Below are 16982 nucleotides of genomic sequence, written 5' to 3'. Positions count from 1 at the left end.
CTAGGTTTTATTATTAATGTATGTCAGACCAACCTGGATCCCTGGGATTCCAGGATTCCCATCTTTACCTGGTTTCCCCTAAAAAGAATAGAAACATTAATCAAGTCAATTCACAACTCTATAAATAATGTCTTCAACGAGAAAATAAATAAAAAGGAGCACATGTAGATTATTAGTTACAGAGATAAGCTCGATTTAAATCTATCACCAACAATAAATTCTGGTGCAAAAAATAATTATCCGAAATTCTTCCTTTCCCTCTATTTCCTCATTTATTGCTGTTACTGAATGTTCATTGCAGCTTTTGGTAAAGCTGATGCATGATAAGTGTTTATTTCACCTTTCACTGGCTTTCTGTAAGCTCAGCTCTCACCTTGTTAATTCTTTTCTTTCCCCTAAAATACCTATGGAGAGTCTGGGCAAAATCTTACATGGGTCTGGGAAATGGGTTCTGGTGAGATGTACAACAGAAACAAGGGACAGTTGTGGTGAGGCCCATTTTGACGTTAGGAGCAACTCGCGCCATCGTTTGGGTTTTTCCTGAGTGGCGTGCTCTTAGGGTTGAGTAATAAGGAAAGTCTGGATAAGCTGGGAATTTTTTTCACAGGAGCATAGCATGTTGTGGGGTGACTTTATAGAGGTTTATAAAATTACGAAGGACATAGATAAGGTGAATAGCAAAGGTATTTTCTCTAAAGTTGAGTAGCCTGGCCTGTGACAACTCCCACCATCCGACGACTCGTGGACTCAGCACAGACAGGACGAGGGGACCTCTCGACCTGGCGTAGCAGCCCCCTGTGGCAGCCTCACTGTTGTCATGGTGGTATCTCAGGATTGTGTGGTGGCCTTCTAGCATGGCGTCCTCTCAGCCTAGCATGGCAGTCATCTATGTGGTGGTCTTTGGCCATGTGGCAGTATGTGGTGGTCTTTGGCCTGACATAGCCTCAACGTGGTCTCAAGGGAATTTAAAAGCAATCTCCCAGCCTCGTGAGCCTCAAGGTGAAGCCCAGCACAGTTTGGAGCTAAGGCTCAGTGTGGACTGGTTGCTAGGTGCCATCGTAGTCTGTGTTGGAAGACCAATGTTCTGAACTTCTATTTCTACAATGATGGACTTTTTATTTCTCTATTTTCTGAGATCTTGTAACTAAAGAAGCTATACCTAGGTACCTTTGTACCTAAGATGGTGCTGTAAGAGGTGACATATGAACTTTTCACTGTACTCATTTGGGTACATGTGACAATAAAGTGGACGCTAGGAAATTGTTTCCATTAGGCGAGGAGACTAGGACCCGTGGACACAGCCTTAGAATTAGAGGGGGTAAATTCAGAACAGAAATGCGGAACATTTCTTCAGCCAGAGAGTGGTGGGCCTGTGCAATTCATTGCTGTAGAGTGCAGTGGAGGCCGGGACGCTAAATGTCTTCAAGACAGAGATTGATAAATTCTTGATGTCACAAGGAATTAAGGGCTACGGGGAGAATGCGGGTAAGTGGAGTTGAAATGCCCATCAGCCATGATTGAATGGCGGAGTGGACTCGATGGGCTGAATGGCCTTACTTCCGCTTCTATGTCTTATGGTCTTAAAGTTAATTCAATTCAATTCAAAACGAGAGGGTAGTTCACATTCCTAGGAGTAAACATCACCAATGATCTATCCTGGTCCAGCTACATTCGTGCTACAGGCACGAAAGTTCACCAACATCTCTACTTCCTCAGAAGGTTAAGGAAATTTGACATGTCCACAATGACTGTTCTGAATTTTTATAGATGTAACACAGAAAGCATTCTATCCAGATGTATCACTGATTGATATGGCAACTGCTTTGCCCGTGACCACATTGAATTACAGTGAGCTGTGAACACAGCCCAATCCATCACGAAACCCATCTTCCATCCCACTCTGTCTACACTTCCTGCTGTCTTAGGAAAGCAACCAACATAATCAAAGACCCCTCCCACCCCAGTTATAATGTCTTCCAACCCCCTCCATTGGACAGGATATACAAAAATTTGAAAACATGTACCCAACAGATTTAAAAACAATTTCTTCCCCACTGTTATCAGACTTATGAATGGACCTCTCATATATTAGAGTTAATGTTTCTGTGCACCTTCACTGTAGCTGTAACATTATAATTCTGCATTCTGTTCTGTTACCCTGATATACATCAATAAGGTATGATTTGACTAGTTAGCGTGCAAAACTATTTTTTTCACTGCATCTTGGTATATGTGAAAATAATAAATCAAATCAAATCAGTGGTGAAATGTCTGGATTAACGTAGAAATGCACAGAGTCATATAGCACAGAAACAGTCCCATCATGACAACTTGTCTGCGCCGACTAATTTTTCCCAAATTATATTTGTTCTATTTGCCTGCACTTGGCCCATATCCTTTTTAAACATTTCCTATTCATATACCTATTCAAAAGTCTCTTAAATATTGTAACTGCACCTACATTTGCCATTTTCTCTGACAGTTCATTCCACATACGATCCAAGCTCGATGTTGCCTCTCATTCCCTTTTAAATAGACAATAGACAATAGACAATAGGTGCAGGAGTAGGCCATTCTGCCCTTCAAGCCTGCACCACCATTCAATATGATCATGGCTGATCATCCTTCATCAGTATCCTGTTCCTGCCTTATCTCCATAACCCTTGATTCCACAATCAGATCTATCCAACTCTTTCTTAAATGAATCCAGAGACTGGGTCTCTACTGCCCTCTGGGGCAGAGCATTCCACACAGCCACCACTCTCTGGGTGAAGAAATTTCTCCTCATCTCTGTCCTAAATGGTCTACCCCGTATTTTTAAGCTGTGTCCTCTGGTTCGACATTCACCCATCAGTGGAAACATGTTTCCTGCCTCCAGAGTGTCCAATCCTTTAATAATCTTATATGTCTCAATCAGATCCCCTCTCAGTCTTCTAAACTCAAGGGTATACAAGCCCAGTCGCTTCAGTCTTTCAGTGTAAGGTAATCCCGCCATTCCAGGAATTGACCTCGTGAACCTACGCTGCACTCCCTCAATAGCCAGAATGTCTTTCCTCAAATTTGGAGACCAGAACTGCACACAGTACTCCAGGTGTGGTCTCACCAGGGCCCTGTACAGCTGCAGAAGAACCTATTTGCTTCTATACTCAATCCCTTTTGTTATGAAGGCCAGCATGCTATTAGCCTTCTTCACTACCTGCTTTACCTGTATGCTTACCTTCATTGACTGGTGTACAAGAACACCCAGCTCTCTCTGTACTGCCCCTTGACCTAAATTGATTCCATTTAGGTAGTAATCTGCCTTTCTGTTCTTGCCAAAGTGGATAACTATACATTTATCCACATTAAACTGCATCTGCCATGCATCTATCCACTCACCTAACTTGTCCAGGTCACCCTGTAATCTCCTAACATCCTCATCACATTTCACCCTGCCACCCAGCTTAGTATCATCAGCAAACATGCTAATGTTATTGTTAATACCATCTTCTATATCATTAACATATATTGTAAAAAGCTGCGGTCCTAGTACTGATCCCTGCAGTACCCCACTGGTCACTGCCTGCCATTCCGAAATGGAGCTGTTTATCACTACTCTTTGTTTCCTATCAGCCAACCAACTTTCAATCCAAGTTAGTACTATGGCCCCATTACCATGCGCCATAATTTTGCTCACTAAACTCCTAAGTTGGACTTTATCAAAAGCTTTCTGAAAGTCCAGGTACACTACATCTACTGGATCTCCCTCGTCCATTTTCAGAGTTACATCCTCAAAAAATTCCAGAAGATTGTCAAGCATGATTTCCCCTTCATAACTCCATGCTGACTCTGACCTATCCTGTTACTACTATCCAGATGTGTCGTAATTTCATCCTTTATAATAGACTCCAGCATCTTTCCCACCACTGAGGTCAGACTAACTGGTCTATAATTTCCTGTTTTCTCTCTCCTACCTTTCTTAAAAGGTGGTACAACATTAGCCACCCTCCAATCCGCAGGAACTGATCCTGAATCTATCGAACTCTGGAAAATAATCACCAGCACATCCACGATTTCTCGAGCCACCTCCCTCAGTACCCTGGGATATAGACCATCAGGCCCTGGGGACTTATCAACCTTCAGACCTTTCTCCTTCAAACCTTTCTCCTCTCACCTTAAAAATTATGCCCCTTAGTTTTGAACATGTTAACCCGCGGGAAAAGACCTGTGCTATTCACCTTATCTTTGCCCTCTTTTACAACACTCCCCATGGCCCTACCATTTACTTTGTAAGTGCTGCCCTGGTTTGTCTTACCAAAATGCAACACCCCGCACTCAATTAAATTAAACTCCATCTGCCACTAGTCAGCCCATTGGCCCGATTGATCAAGATTCCTTTGTAAATTTAGATAACCTTCCTTGTTGTCTACTATGCCACCAATTTTGGTGTCATCCACAAACTTACTAACCAAGCTCCCCATATTCTCATCGAAATTGTTTATATACTGTAAATGACAAACAACAGTGGACCCAGCACCAGTCCTTGTGGAACACTGCTGGTCACAGACCTCCTGTCTGAAAAACAACCCTCTTCCACCATCCTCTATCTCCTACCATCAAGACAATTTTGTATCCAATTGTTGAACGCCTTGTGAACAGCACAACTGACCTCATTAATATTCAGTCTTCCATCTAACCAAATGAATCAAACAAAGTTGACATTGGGAAAACTCAACAAGGAACTGTTGGATTCAGATCCAAACAACCTCCATGTTGGACATCAGGCACCAGTATTGGAGAGGATTCTGAGAGACAGGGTTCATGATTACTTGGAAAATCATAGTTTGATTAGAAATAGTCAATATGGCTTTGTGAGGTCATGCCTCACAAACCTGATTGAATTCTTTGAGGATGTGACAAAACACGTTGGTGAAGTTAGAACAATGGGTGTGGTGTACATGGATTTTAGCAAAGCATTTGATAAGGCACCCCCATGGTGGGCTTTTTCAGAAAGTAAGGAGGCATAGGATACTAGGAAATTTGGCCATCTCGGTACAGAATTGGCTGGCCCATTGAAGACAGAGAGTGGTGGTAGACAGAAAGTATTCAGCCCGGAGCTCGGTGACCAGTGGTTGGCTCTGAGTCCTCTGCTCCTTCTGATCCTTGTAAATGACTTGGATGAGGAAGCGGAAGAATAGGTTAGTAAGTTTACTGATGACACAAAGGTTGGTGGAGTTGTTGTTAGTGTAGAGGGCAGTTGTAGGTTGCCACAAGACAATAACAGGATGCAGAGCTTATCTTAGAAGTGAGGACTGCAGATGCTGGAGGTCAGAGTCGAGAATGTGGTGCTGAAAAAGCACAGCAGGTAAGGCAGCATCTGAGAAGCAGGAAAATTGACATTTCGGTCATAAGCCCTTCATCAGAAATGAGGCTTGGGAGCCGGGGTGCTGAGAGATAAATGGGAGGGGGGATTGTGGGGCTGGAGGGATTGTAGCTGGGAAAGCGATAGGTAGATGAAGGTGAGGGAGAAGGTGATAGGTCGGAGAGGAGAGTGAAGCGGATACATGGGAAAAGTGATGGACAGCTCAGGAGGGCAGTGACGAATTGGAGGCTTGGGACTGGGATAATATGGAGAGAGGGGAAAGGAGGAAGCCATTGAAATCCACATTGATCCCGTGTGGTTGCAGGGTCCCAAGGCAGAAGATGAGGCGTTCTTCCTCCAGGGGTCGGGTGGTTAGGGTTATGGTGATGGTGGATGCCCAGGACCTGCATGTCCTTGGTGGAATGGGAGGGGGAGTTGAAATGTTCAGCCACAGGGTGATGGGATTGGTTGCTATGGCTATCCCAGAGATGTTCTCTGAAACGATCTGCAAGTTGGCGTCCTGTCTCCCCAATGTAGAGGAAACCATGTTGGGTGCAACGGATACAGTAAACGCCATTGGTGGAGGTACAGGCAAATTTCTGTCGGATGTGGAAGGATCCTTTTGGTCCTTGGACGGAGGTGATGGGAGTAGTGTGGGCGAAGGTTTTGCAATTCCCAATTCCTCCCCTTCCGCCCACTGTTCTATCTCAGGGCACACTCCATGTTCCCTACATCCACAGACATTAGCCTGTGACAGCCTTCAAGAACCCTCATTCCACATCTCTGTTCCATTTACGGCATGCTTCAGCTTTCAGTGCTGCCCCTTGGGCAGTATAAGCAATTATCATTGTAATTGCCCAGATAGATTCCTGTTCACAAAAAGCAGGACAAGTCGAACCCAACGAATTCTCATCCCATCAGTCTACTCTCGATCATCAGTAAAGTGATGGAAGGTATCACTAACAGTGCTATCAAGCAGCACTTGCTCAGCAATTTGGAGATAGTAAGGACTGCAGATGCTTGGAAGTCGATAAAATGGGGAGCTGGATAAACACAGCAAGTCAGACAGCATAGGAGGAGCAGAAAAGTCGACATAGCAGGTCAGGATTCTTCATCAGGATTGAGGAGGGGGAAAGCAGCTCAGAAATCAATAGAGGGTGGAGGGTGGGGCTGGGGGGCAAGCTTGGTGGGATGGTGATAAATGGATGCGGGTAGGAGTCATTGTGATTGGTCAGTGGGAAGGGTGGAGTGGATAGATGAGTAGGAGGATGGACAGATAGGTCAAGTCAAGGAGGCGAGAAGGTGCGGGAGGGCTGGATGTGGGATGAAGCTGAGATTGGGGAGATTTTGAAGCTGGTGAACTCTACGTTGAGGTCATTGGTCTTTAAGCTCCCAAAGTGGAATATAAGGTGTTGTTCCATCAGTTTAGGTGTGGCCTCATTTTGACAGTGGAGGAGGCCCAGGATGGATGTGTTGTCAATGGTGTGGGAGGGCGGAGTTGAAATGGCTGATAACCGGAAGATGGTGTTGATTGGAGCATAGAGAAAGCAGATGCTTGCAAACTGGTCCCCAAGTCTGCACTTGGTCTCTCGGTTGTACAGGAGTCAACATTGGGAACAATGAATGCAATACACCAGGTTAAAAGTAGTGCAGGTGAATCTCTGCTGGATTTGGAATGATTGTTTGGGGCCTTGGATGGAGGTGACAGGGGAAGTGTAAAGGCAGACATTGCAGTTCATGCTGTTGCAGGGAAAGGTGCCGGGTGTGAATGAGAGGCTGGTGGGAGGCGTGGAACTGATGAGGGAGTTGCGGAGTGAACGGTTCCAATGGAAAACAGACTTTCATTGGACCTGACCTAACCTATTGATCTCTCTGCTCACCTATCTGCTCCACCCCTCCCACTGACCGATCACAATCACCCCCTACCTGCATCCACCTACCACCATCCCACCCATCTTTCCCCTAGCCCCACCTGCCTTCCTCCAATTATTTCTGTGCTCCCTTCCCCCTCCCGAGTTCTGAGGAAGGGTCCTGACCCAAAACATCGACTTGCCTGCTCCTCCGATGCTGTTTGACCTGCTGCAGATTTTATTGACCCACTCAGCAATAACCTGCTCAATGACACCCAGTTTGGTTTGCCTCGGTCCACTCAGTTCCTGACCTCAATGCAGCCTCGGTTCAAACAGGAAAAAGAATGAATTCCAGAGGAAAAGTGAGAGTCACAACCCTGGCTAGAAAGGCTGTATTTGACCAAGAGTGGTATCAATGATCTCTTGCTCAACTGGAATTGTGGAAAACTCTCCAATGGTTGGAGTAATTTGTTTTTATTCATACACATACCTGGTACAGAGGAAGATGGTTGTAGTTGTTGGAGGTCAGTCATTTTAGCTCCAGGACATTTCTGCAGGAGTTCCTAGGCCCAACTATCTTTAGCTGCTTCATCAATGACTTTCCCTTCATCATAACATCAGAATTGGGAATGTTCGCCAGTGATTGCACAATGTTCAGCACCATTCACGACTCCTCAGATACTGAAGCTGTCCATGTCCAACTGCAACAAGATCTGGACAATGTCCAGGCTCAGGCTGGAAAGTTGCAAGTGACATTCACGCCACAAAATGCTAGGCAAGCCCACCTCCAACAAGAGGTCAGTGATGAAGGATAGGTGATGGCAAAAGTCTAGATTGGATTAGTGCTAGAAAAGCACAGCTGGTGAGGCAGCATTAAAGGAGCAGGAAAAATCGACGTTTCGGACAAAAGCCCTTCATCAGGAATGAAGGCAGGGAGCCTCCAGGGTGGAGAGATAAACGGGAGTGGGGGGGGGCGGTGCGGTGGGGGTGGTGAAGGATAGATGATGGCCTAGTGGTATAACCACTTGGCACTTAATCCTTGAGACCTAAGTGATGTTCTGGGACCTGAGTTTGCAACCCACCATGGCAGATGGGAGAATTTTAATTCAATAATAATCTGGAATTAAAAGTTTAATGATGACCATGAAGCCATTGCCAATTGTGAAGGAAATCCCATCTGGTTCACTAATGCCCTCCAGGGAAACTGCCATCCTTATCTGGTCTGGCCTACGTGTGACTCCAGACCTACAGTAATGTGGAATGGGCAATAAATAATGGGCCGAGCCAGTGACACTCACATCCTATCAATCAATAAAATAAAAGAGAGAATCTAACCATCATCCCTTGACATTCAATGGGGGGTATTGCTGTCATTGAATACCCCACTATTAATAGCCTGGAGGCTCCCATTGAAACTGAATTGGACCATACAGCGGTGACAAGAGCAGATTATTGGCTGGGAATATTCCATCAAGTAACTCACTTCCTGTCTTGCTAAAGACTGTCCACTATCTGCAAGGCACAAGTCAGGAGGGTGATGGAATACCCCCCAGTTGCCTGGATGAGTGCAGCTTCAACAATAATCAGAAAGCAATACACCATCCAGGACAAAGCTACCTGCCTGATTGGCACCACATCCACAAACATTCATTCCCTCCATGTTCTGGTATGAAACTCTAAAGTCTTCAGACCCACTCAAACCATTGACTATTATATGATCTATAAGTCACGGTAAACACACAATACTGTATATATGGTCACCTACATTTAATTGAAACTGTTAATTCATTCCTTGCTCTCCAATATTTTCCAGAATAGAATAGCCTTTATTGTCACAGGTACTCAATGAGTATAGTGAAAAGTTTAAATGTCACCAATTACCGAGCCAACTTAGATACAAAAGTACCTAGCACAGCTTCTTTAGTTAATTATACTTGAAACGTAGCTCCCTATTTAGATAGAATGTAGTAGATGCTTGACACTATAGCTTGTATCAATGAGCCGCTTTGACAGAAACCCTGGTTTTCATCTCAATAGAAATCAAAACCAGACAAATTTCCTGCAACAGCTGATCTGCAACAGCAGTTTTATATCCTGTCGATAGGATGAAAATTTAGTCCAAAACTATCCTGACACTAAATCCGTCTTTCAGTTACCATTTCCTTTTCACTAGTCTTAAACAACATAATTAATAAATATGCAAGAGAACAGTGATTACTAAGTGCAGAATGTTTTCCCCCTGAAATATTCAGATCTATTTCTGGAAACTATTTCCTACCAGGGCCCCTGGGTCCCCTCGTTCTCCTTTATCTCCCTTCCATCCAGGTGTGACAGAGCCCTGCAAATTAAATCAGGAAATATTTTATTATCAAACTGCAAACAGCATCTACTGCCTTTGGCATGTACAAGCTGACTAATGCAAATAAAGACATTTTGTTATTTCCAAAATTTACTGTGTTATTTACATTCTTTTTTAAAATTCAAATTATGACTAAATCAATATGTAGTTGACTACATCGAAATGTTCCTCCTTAACAAGTGAACAAGGTCAGAGGTCACACGACACCAGGTTATGGTCCAGCAGGTTTATTTGAAATCCCAAGCTTTCTCAAGGAGCGCTGCCCCTTCATCAGGTAAAGTGAAGAGAAGCACACAGGTACAGAGTTTATAGGCAGAGAGATTAAAAGATCATACAAGTGGTGTGAGTGGGGTGTTGACAGGCTGAATAACAAGTCTCTGCAGGTGATCAAAAGTGTCAGATGGTGTGAGTAAAGTGTCAACAGCTGAATAGCAAGTGAAGGAATGACCTACAATCTGATTAATTGAGGCAGAGAGATAATTATAAAAAATTTTTAAAAAGATGGTTCTAGAGACAAAGCAAATAGCTGGAATAACATGTTAGATATAAAAGTTGCATGCCAAGGGTCTAACCAAAGTAACAAGTAATCCAAAACTGTTCAAACTAATTAAGGTAGCGAGATCGTAAGTTATCAAGGTGATGGTGTTAAAACATGACAGTGAGGAAGATTTTACAGATACACAACAGCATGGTGGGGTCACATATAGTGTGACATGAACCCAAAATCATGGTTGAGGTTGTCTTCATGGGTTTGGAACTTGGTGATCAGTGTTTGCTCGGTGATTTTGCATTGTTGTGTTTCTCAATGGCCACCTTGGAGAACACTTACCCAAAGATCAGAGGCTGAATGCCTTGACTGTTGAAGTGTTCCCTGATTGGGAGGGTATACTCTTGTCAGGAAATTGTTGCGTGATGTCCATTCATCTGTTGTTGTAGCGTCTCTGCATGATCTCACCAATACAGCATGCCTCAGGGCATCCTTGCCTGCAGTGTACGAGGTAGACAACAATGGCAGAGTCACATCAGTATCTGCCGTGTATGTGGTGGCTGGTGTTCCCATGTGTGATGATAGTATCCATGTCAGTGATCTGGCATGTCTTGTAGAGTTTACTGTGGCAGGGTTGTGTGGTTGATGTTGTTCTGAAGGCTGTATAGTTTGCTGCAAACAAAGGTCTATTTAAGGTTTGGCAGTTGTTTGAAGACAAGAAGTGGAGGCGTAGGGATGATCTTGGCAAGATGTTCGTTGTCGTCGATGACATTTTGAAGACTGTGAAGAACATAGTTTCTCTGCTCCGGGTGATAAAAGATACCTTATCGGTTGTGTCCTGTATCTGTCTTTCAAGGAGATTGTTGCAGTTTTTCGCTGTGTGATGTTGGACCTGGCAACCGATGAGTTGAGCATCATATCCCGTTCTTATGAGGGTGTCTTTCAGCATCTTCAGGTGTCCTTGGAATTCCTCCTTGTCTGAGCAGATCCTATGTATATGGAGGGCTTGTCCATAGGGGATGGCTTCTTTAACATGTTTTGGGTGGAGCTGGAGAAGTGCAGCATCATGAGGTTATCCGTGAGCTTGTGGTAGAGTGAGGTTCTGAGGTGTCCATTCTTGATGCAGATGCATGTGTTCAAGAGTGAGACTGATTCTGAAAAGTAGTCCATGGTAAGTCTGATGGGGGGATGAAACTTGTTGATATTGTGTAGTTGTTTCAGTGATTCCTCCATGAGTCCAGAGGAAGAAAATGTCATTAATGTATCTGATGTATAGCATTGGTTGGAGGTCCTGTGCAGCAAAGAAATCTTTCTCAACCTTATGCATGGAGATGTTGGTGTACTGGGGTGCAAATTTAAACCCCATGGCTGCTCCAACTTGTCCATGCCGACCAGATATCCTAATCTAATCTAGTCCCATTTTCCAGCACTTGGCCCATATCCCTCCAAACCCCTCCTATTCATATACCCACCCAGATGCCTTTTAAATGCTGTAATTGTACCAGCCTCCACCATTTCCTCTGGCAGCTCATTCCATACATGCACTAACCTCTGTGTGAAAAAGTTGCCCCTTAGGTCCCTTTTATATCTCCATCATGGACAGACACCTCAGAACCTCAATCTACCACAAGCCCACGGAAAATCTCATGATGCTGCACTTCTCGAGCTTCCACCCAAGACATGTTAAAGAAGCCATCCCCTATGGACAAGCTCTGCCTATACACAGGATCTACTCAGACAAGGAGGAACGTGGTGAACACCTGAAGATGCAGAAAGACACCCTCACCCCCTCACAGAATATGATGCTGAACACATTGGTCATGTGTTCTGACGTGCCACAGCAGAAAACTGCAATGATCTTCTCAGAAGACAGACACAGGACTCTACCAATAGCGTACCCTTCGTCATTCAGAACTTCTCTGGTGAGGAGAAACTATGACATGTTCTTTGCAGCCTTCAACATGTCATCGATAATGATGAACATCTTGCCAAGATCATCCCTATGCCTCCAATTCTCACCTCCAAGTGACTGCCAAATATTAAACAGACCACCCCATTGCAGCACACTACCCAGCCTTCAGTTCAACATTGACCATAACACCATGGAACCCATTCACGGCAACCTCTACAAGACATGCAAATCATCGGCATGGATACTGCTATCACACATGACAACACTACCCATCAAATACACGTCAGATACTCATGAGACTCTACCAATATTGTCTGCCTCATGCACTGCAGGCAAAGTTGGCATGGAATATTGGTGAGGCCATGCAGATACTATGACAATGGATGAATGGCTACTGCGTAACAATTTCCTGACAGGAATGTACCCTCCCAGTCAGGGAACACTTCAGCAGTCAAGGAGATTCAACCTCCGATCTTTGGGTAAACGTCCTCCAAGGTGGCCTTCAAGATACATAACATTCCTGTGGGAATGAGAATCACCGAGCAAAAACTGATCGCTAAGTTCCGTACCCACAAAGACAACCTCAGTTGTGATCTGGGGTTCATGTCGCACGACACATAACCCTGTCATACTATCCTATGTTTAGAAAATCTTCCTGACTGTCCTGTTTTGACACCATCACCTTGATAATTTGGTATAATCGCTCTACCTTAATTAGTTTGTTCACCTTTGGTTAATCCCTTGCCATGCAACCCTTATACTTATCATATTGTTCCAGCCATTTGGTTTGTCTCCAGCACCATCTTAGTTTAATTTTTTGTGGTTATCTCTGTGCTTCAGTTGATCAGATTGTAGGTCATTCCTTCACTTGCTATTCAGCTGTTGACAATTAACTCACACCATCTGACACTTCTGATCACCTGCAGAGACTTGTTATTCAGCCTGTCAACACTCCACTCACACCACTTGTATGATCTTTTACTCTCTCTGCCTATAAACTCTGTGCCTGTGCGCTTCTTTTCACTTTACCTGATGAAGGGGCAGCGCTCTAAAAGCATGTAATTTCAATAAACTTGCTGGACTATAATCTGGTGTCATGTGACCTCTGACCTTGTCCACACCCAGTCCGACACCAGCAACTCTACGTAATTGTTAGCAAGTGAAGTGATTGAATGTAACAGTTATATTTACGGGTGATATGTAATTGGAGATGAAATGTTAATTTTTTCATTTCTCATTCATGTATCAATAAGTCACTGTCAATATATTCGCCAAAAAGACACAGATGGTGAGTTTTGTGGAGATTCCCTTTTTTTAAATTGAATTGTAGAATGATTGGATCCCTACATTGTAGAAACAGACCATTCACCCAACAAGTCCACTCAGACCCTATGAAGAGTCACCCACACCCACTACCCTATATTTACCCCTGACTAATGCATCTAATCTACACATCCCTGAACACTATGGGCAATTTAGCATGGCCAATTTACCCTAACCTGGACATCTTTGGACTGTGGAAGGAAATCAGAGTAAACCCGCACGGACACGGGGAGAATGCGCAAACTCCACACGGACAGTCGCCCGAGGCTGGAATCGAACTTGAATCTCTGGTGTTGTGAGGCAGCAGTGCTAACCACTTAGCCACTGTTGTGTGCTGTTCTTCTAAAGTCACAACAATTTTTGTGCTAAAGTTATGGTGGGTGAGAATTCCTGCAACAGAACTCCTCAACACTGAGGGGGTTATTGAGAGGAGTTGCAGGGAGGTAGTTACACCTCAGGTACAAGAAGAAGGTAGATGGGTTACTGACAGGGGATGGAAAGTGAACTGGCAGGAAGTGCGGGGATCCCCTGTGGCCGTTCCCCTCAACAAGTATGCCGTTTTAGATCCTGTTGGTGGTGGGAGGAGACTTACCAGGATAAGCCATGGTAAGTCTTCCCAGGGTAAGCCAGGTCTCTGGTACAGAGTCTGTCCCTGTTGCTCAGAAGGGAAGGGGGGGAGATGACCAGAGCATTAGTCATTGGGGACTCCATGGTTAGGCGGATAGACAGGAGGCCCTGTGGGAATGAGAGAGACTCACAGTTGATGCGTTACCTCCCAGGTGCCAGGATCCGTGATGTTCTCAGATCGTGTTTTCGGGATCCTTAAGAGGGACAGGGAGCAGCCTCAAGTCATGGTCCACATAGGCACCAACGACATAGGGAGGAAAAGGGATGGGGATGTAAGGCAGACATTCAGGGAGTGAGGGTGGAATCTTAGAGCAAGAACAAGCAGAGTTGTTATCTCTGATTTGTTACTCTTGCCACATACTAGCGAGGTGAGGAATAAGGAGAGAGAGGCGTTGAACACGTGGCTGCAGGAGGGAGGGATTCAGATACCTGGATAATTGGGGCTCATTCTGGGGAAGGTGGGACCTCTACAAACAGGATGGTATTCACCTGAACCAGAGGGGTTCCAATATCCTGGGGAGGAAATTTGCTAATGCTCTTCAGGTGGGTTTAAACTAGTTCAGCAGGGGTGTGGGAACTGGAATTGTAACTCCAGTATACAGGAGGTTGAAACTTTTGAAATCAGAGCTCAGGTTTCAAGGTTGCAGGAGTGTACCAGCACACAGGAAGGTGTTTTGAAGTGTGTGTACTTCAATGCCAGGAGCATCTGGAATAAGGTGGGTGAACCTGCAGCATGGGTTGACACCTGGGTCTTTGATGTTGTGGCCATTTTGGAGACATGGATAAAGCAGGGACAAGAATAGTTGTTGCAAGTTACGCAATTTAGATATTTCAGTAAGAACAGAGAAGATGGTGAAAGACGGGGAGGTTAGTCAAGGACAGTATTACGGCTGCAGAAAGGATGTGTGAGGACTTGTCTACTGAGGTAGTACGGGCTTAGGTTAGAAACAGGAAAGGAGAGGTCATCCTATAGGGAGCTTTCTATAGGGTTCTGAATAGTTCCAGAGATGTAGAGGAAAGGATAGCAAAAAAAATTATGGATAGCAGTGAGAGTAACAGGGTAGTTGTTATGGGGTCTTTAACTTTCCAAATATTGACTGGAAATACGATAGTTCAAGTACTTTCGATGGGTAAGTTTTTGTTCAACAGTATGTAGACAGGCCAACAAGAGGTGAGGCCACAGTGGATTTGGTATTGGGCAATCAACCAGGCCAGGTGTTAGATTTGGAGATAGATGAGCACTTTGGTGATAATGACCACAATTCGACGATGCAAAGAGACAGGTATATAATGCAGTGCAAGAGTTATTGCTGGGGGAAAGGCAATTATGATGCGATTAGGCAAGATTTAGGATGCATAGGATGGAGAAGGAAACTGCAGGGAATGGGCACAATTGAACTGTGTAGCTTATTCAAGGAACAGCTACTTGATAAGTAAATACCTGTCAGGCAGGGAGGAAGTGGTTGAGTGAGGGAGCTGTGGTTTACTAAAGAAGTTGAATCTCTCGTCAAGAGGAAGAAGGCGACTTATGTTAGGATGAGATGTGAAGGCTCAGTTAGGGTGCTTGAGAGTTATAAGTCGGCCAGGAAAGACCTAAAAAGAGATTTAAGAAGAGCTGGGGGGGGACACATGAGAAGTCTTTGGCAGGGAGGATCGGAGAAAACCCTATAGTTTTCTATGAGTATGGCAGGAATAAAAGAATGACTAGAGTAAGATTAAGGCCTGTCATTGACAGTAGTGGGAAATTGCTCATGGAGTCAGAAGAGATAGGAGAGGCACCAAATGAATATTTTTCATCAGCATTCACACAGGAAAAAGACAACATTGTTGAGGAGAATACTGAGATACAGACTATTTGACTAGATGAGATTGAGGTTCAAAAGGAGGAGGTGTTAGCAATTCTGGAAAGTGTGAAATTAGATAATTCCCCAGTGCTGGATAGGATTTATCCTAGGATTTTCTGAGAAGCCAGGAAGGAGACTGCAGAGCCTTTGGCTTTGATCTTTATGTCCTCATTGTCTACAGCAATTGTGCTGGAAGACTAGAGGAGAACAAATGTTGTTCAAAAAAGGGAGTAGAGACAACCCTGGTAATTAGAGAGCAGTGAGCCATATTTGGTTTTGGGTAAAGTGCTGGAAAGGATTATAAGAGATAAGAAAAATAATCACCTAGAAAGGAATAATTTGACTAGGGATAGTCAACATGGTTTTGTGAGGGATAGGTTGTGCCTCACAAACCTCATTGAGTTCTTTGAAAAGGTGACCAAAAGGTGGATGAGGGTAAAGCGGTTGATGTGGTGTATATGGATTTCAGTAAAGTGTTTGATAATGTTCACTATGGTAGGCATGGGATTGAGGGTGATTTAGCGGTTTGGATCAGAAATTGGCTAGCAGAAAAATGACAAGAGGGTTCAAGGTTTGTGAAAAGATTTGTAGCTCGGGTGCTCGTTGTTGAGGTTCTGTTCGCCGAGCTGGGAGTTTGTGTTGCAGACGTTTTGTCCCCTGTCTAGGTGACATCCTCAGTGCTTGGGAGCCTCCTGTGAAGCACTTCTGTATTGTTTCCTTCGGCATTTATAGTGATTTGTCTTTACCGCTTCCGGTTGTCAGTTCCAGCTGTCCGCTGCAGAGGCCGGTATATTAGGCCCAGGTCGATGTGTTTGTTGATGGCACTCATCCACAGATTCTATGCCTCTAGGAATTCCCTGGTTGTTCTCTGTTTGGCTTGTCCTATAATGGTAGTGTTGTCACAGTCAAACTCATGTTGCTTGTCATCTGCATGTGTGGCTACTAAGGATAGTTGGTAGTATCATTTCGTGGCTAGTTGGTGTTCATAGATACAGATCGTTAGCTGTCTTCCTGTTTGTCCTATGTAGTATTTTGTGCAGTCCTTGCTCAAAACACTACATAGGTCAAACAGGAAGACAGTTAACGATCCGCATCCATGAACACCAACTAGCCACGAAATGATACTACCAGCTATCCTTAGTAGCCACACATGCGGATGACAAGCAACATGAGTTTGACTGTGACAACACTACCATTATAGGACAAGCCAAACAGAGAACAACCAGGGAATTCCTAGAG

General features: G+C 44.3%; 1 protein-coding gene across 1 annotated transcript in view; it reads right to left on the bottom strand.

Annotated features, from left to right (window-relative positions):
• LOC140478663 (uncharacterized) overlaps positions 1 to 16982 on the bottom strand; it is a 298481-nt gene that overhangs the window by 162618 nt on the left and 118881 nt on the right. Inside the window, exons 15-16 of the mRNA XM_072571895.1 lie at positions 9470 to 9529; positions 34 to 78 (exon numbers count right to left, since the gene is read on the bottom strand). Of these exons, the coding sequence (XP_072427996.1) occupies positions 34 to 78; positions 9470 to 9529 (105 nt within the window). The remainder of the gene's footprint in view (positions 1 to 33; positions 79 to 9469; positions 9530 to 16982) is intronic.

This window comes from Chiloscyllium punctatum, chromosome 6 (genome assembly GCF_047496795.1).
Source record: "Chiloscyllium punctatum isolate Juve2018m chromosome 6, sChiPun1.3, whole genome shotgun sequence".
Taxonomy (NCBI): Eukaryota; Metazoa; Chordata; class Chondrichthyes; order Orectolobiformes; family Hemiscylliidae; genus Chiloscyllium; species Chiloscyllium punctatum.
The sequence above is the reverse complement of the archived record's forward strand: the minus strand, read 5'-3'. Positions and strand labels throughout refer to the sequence as shown.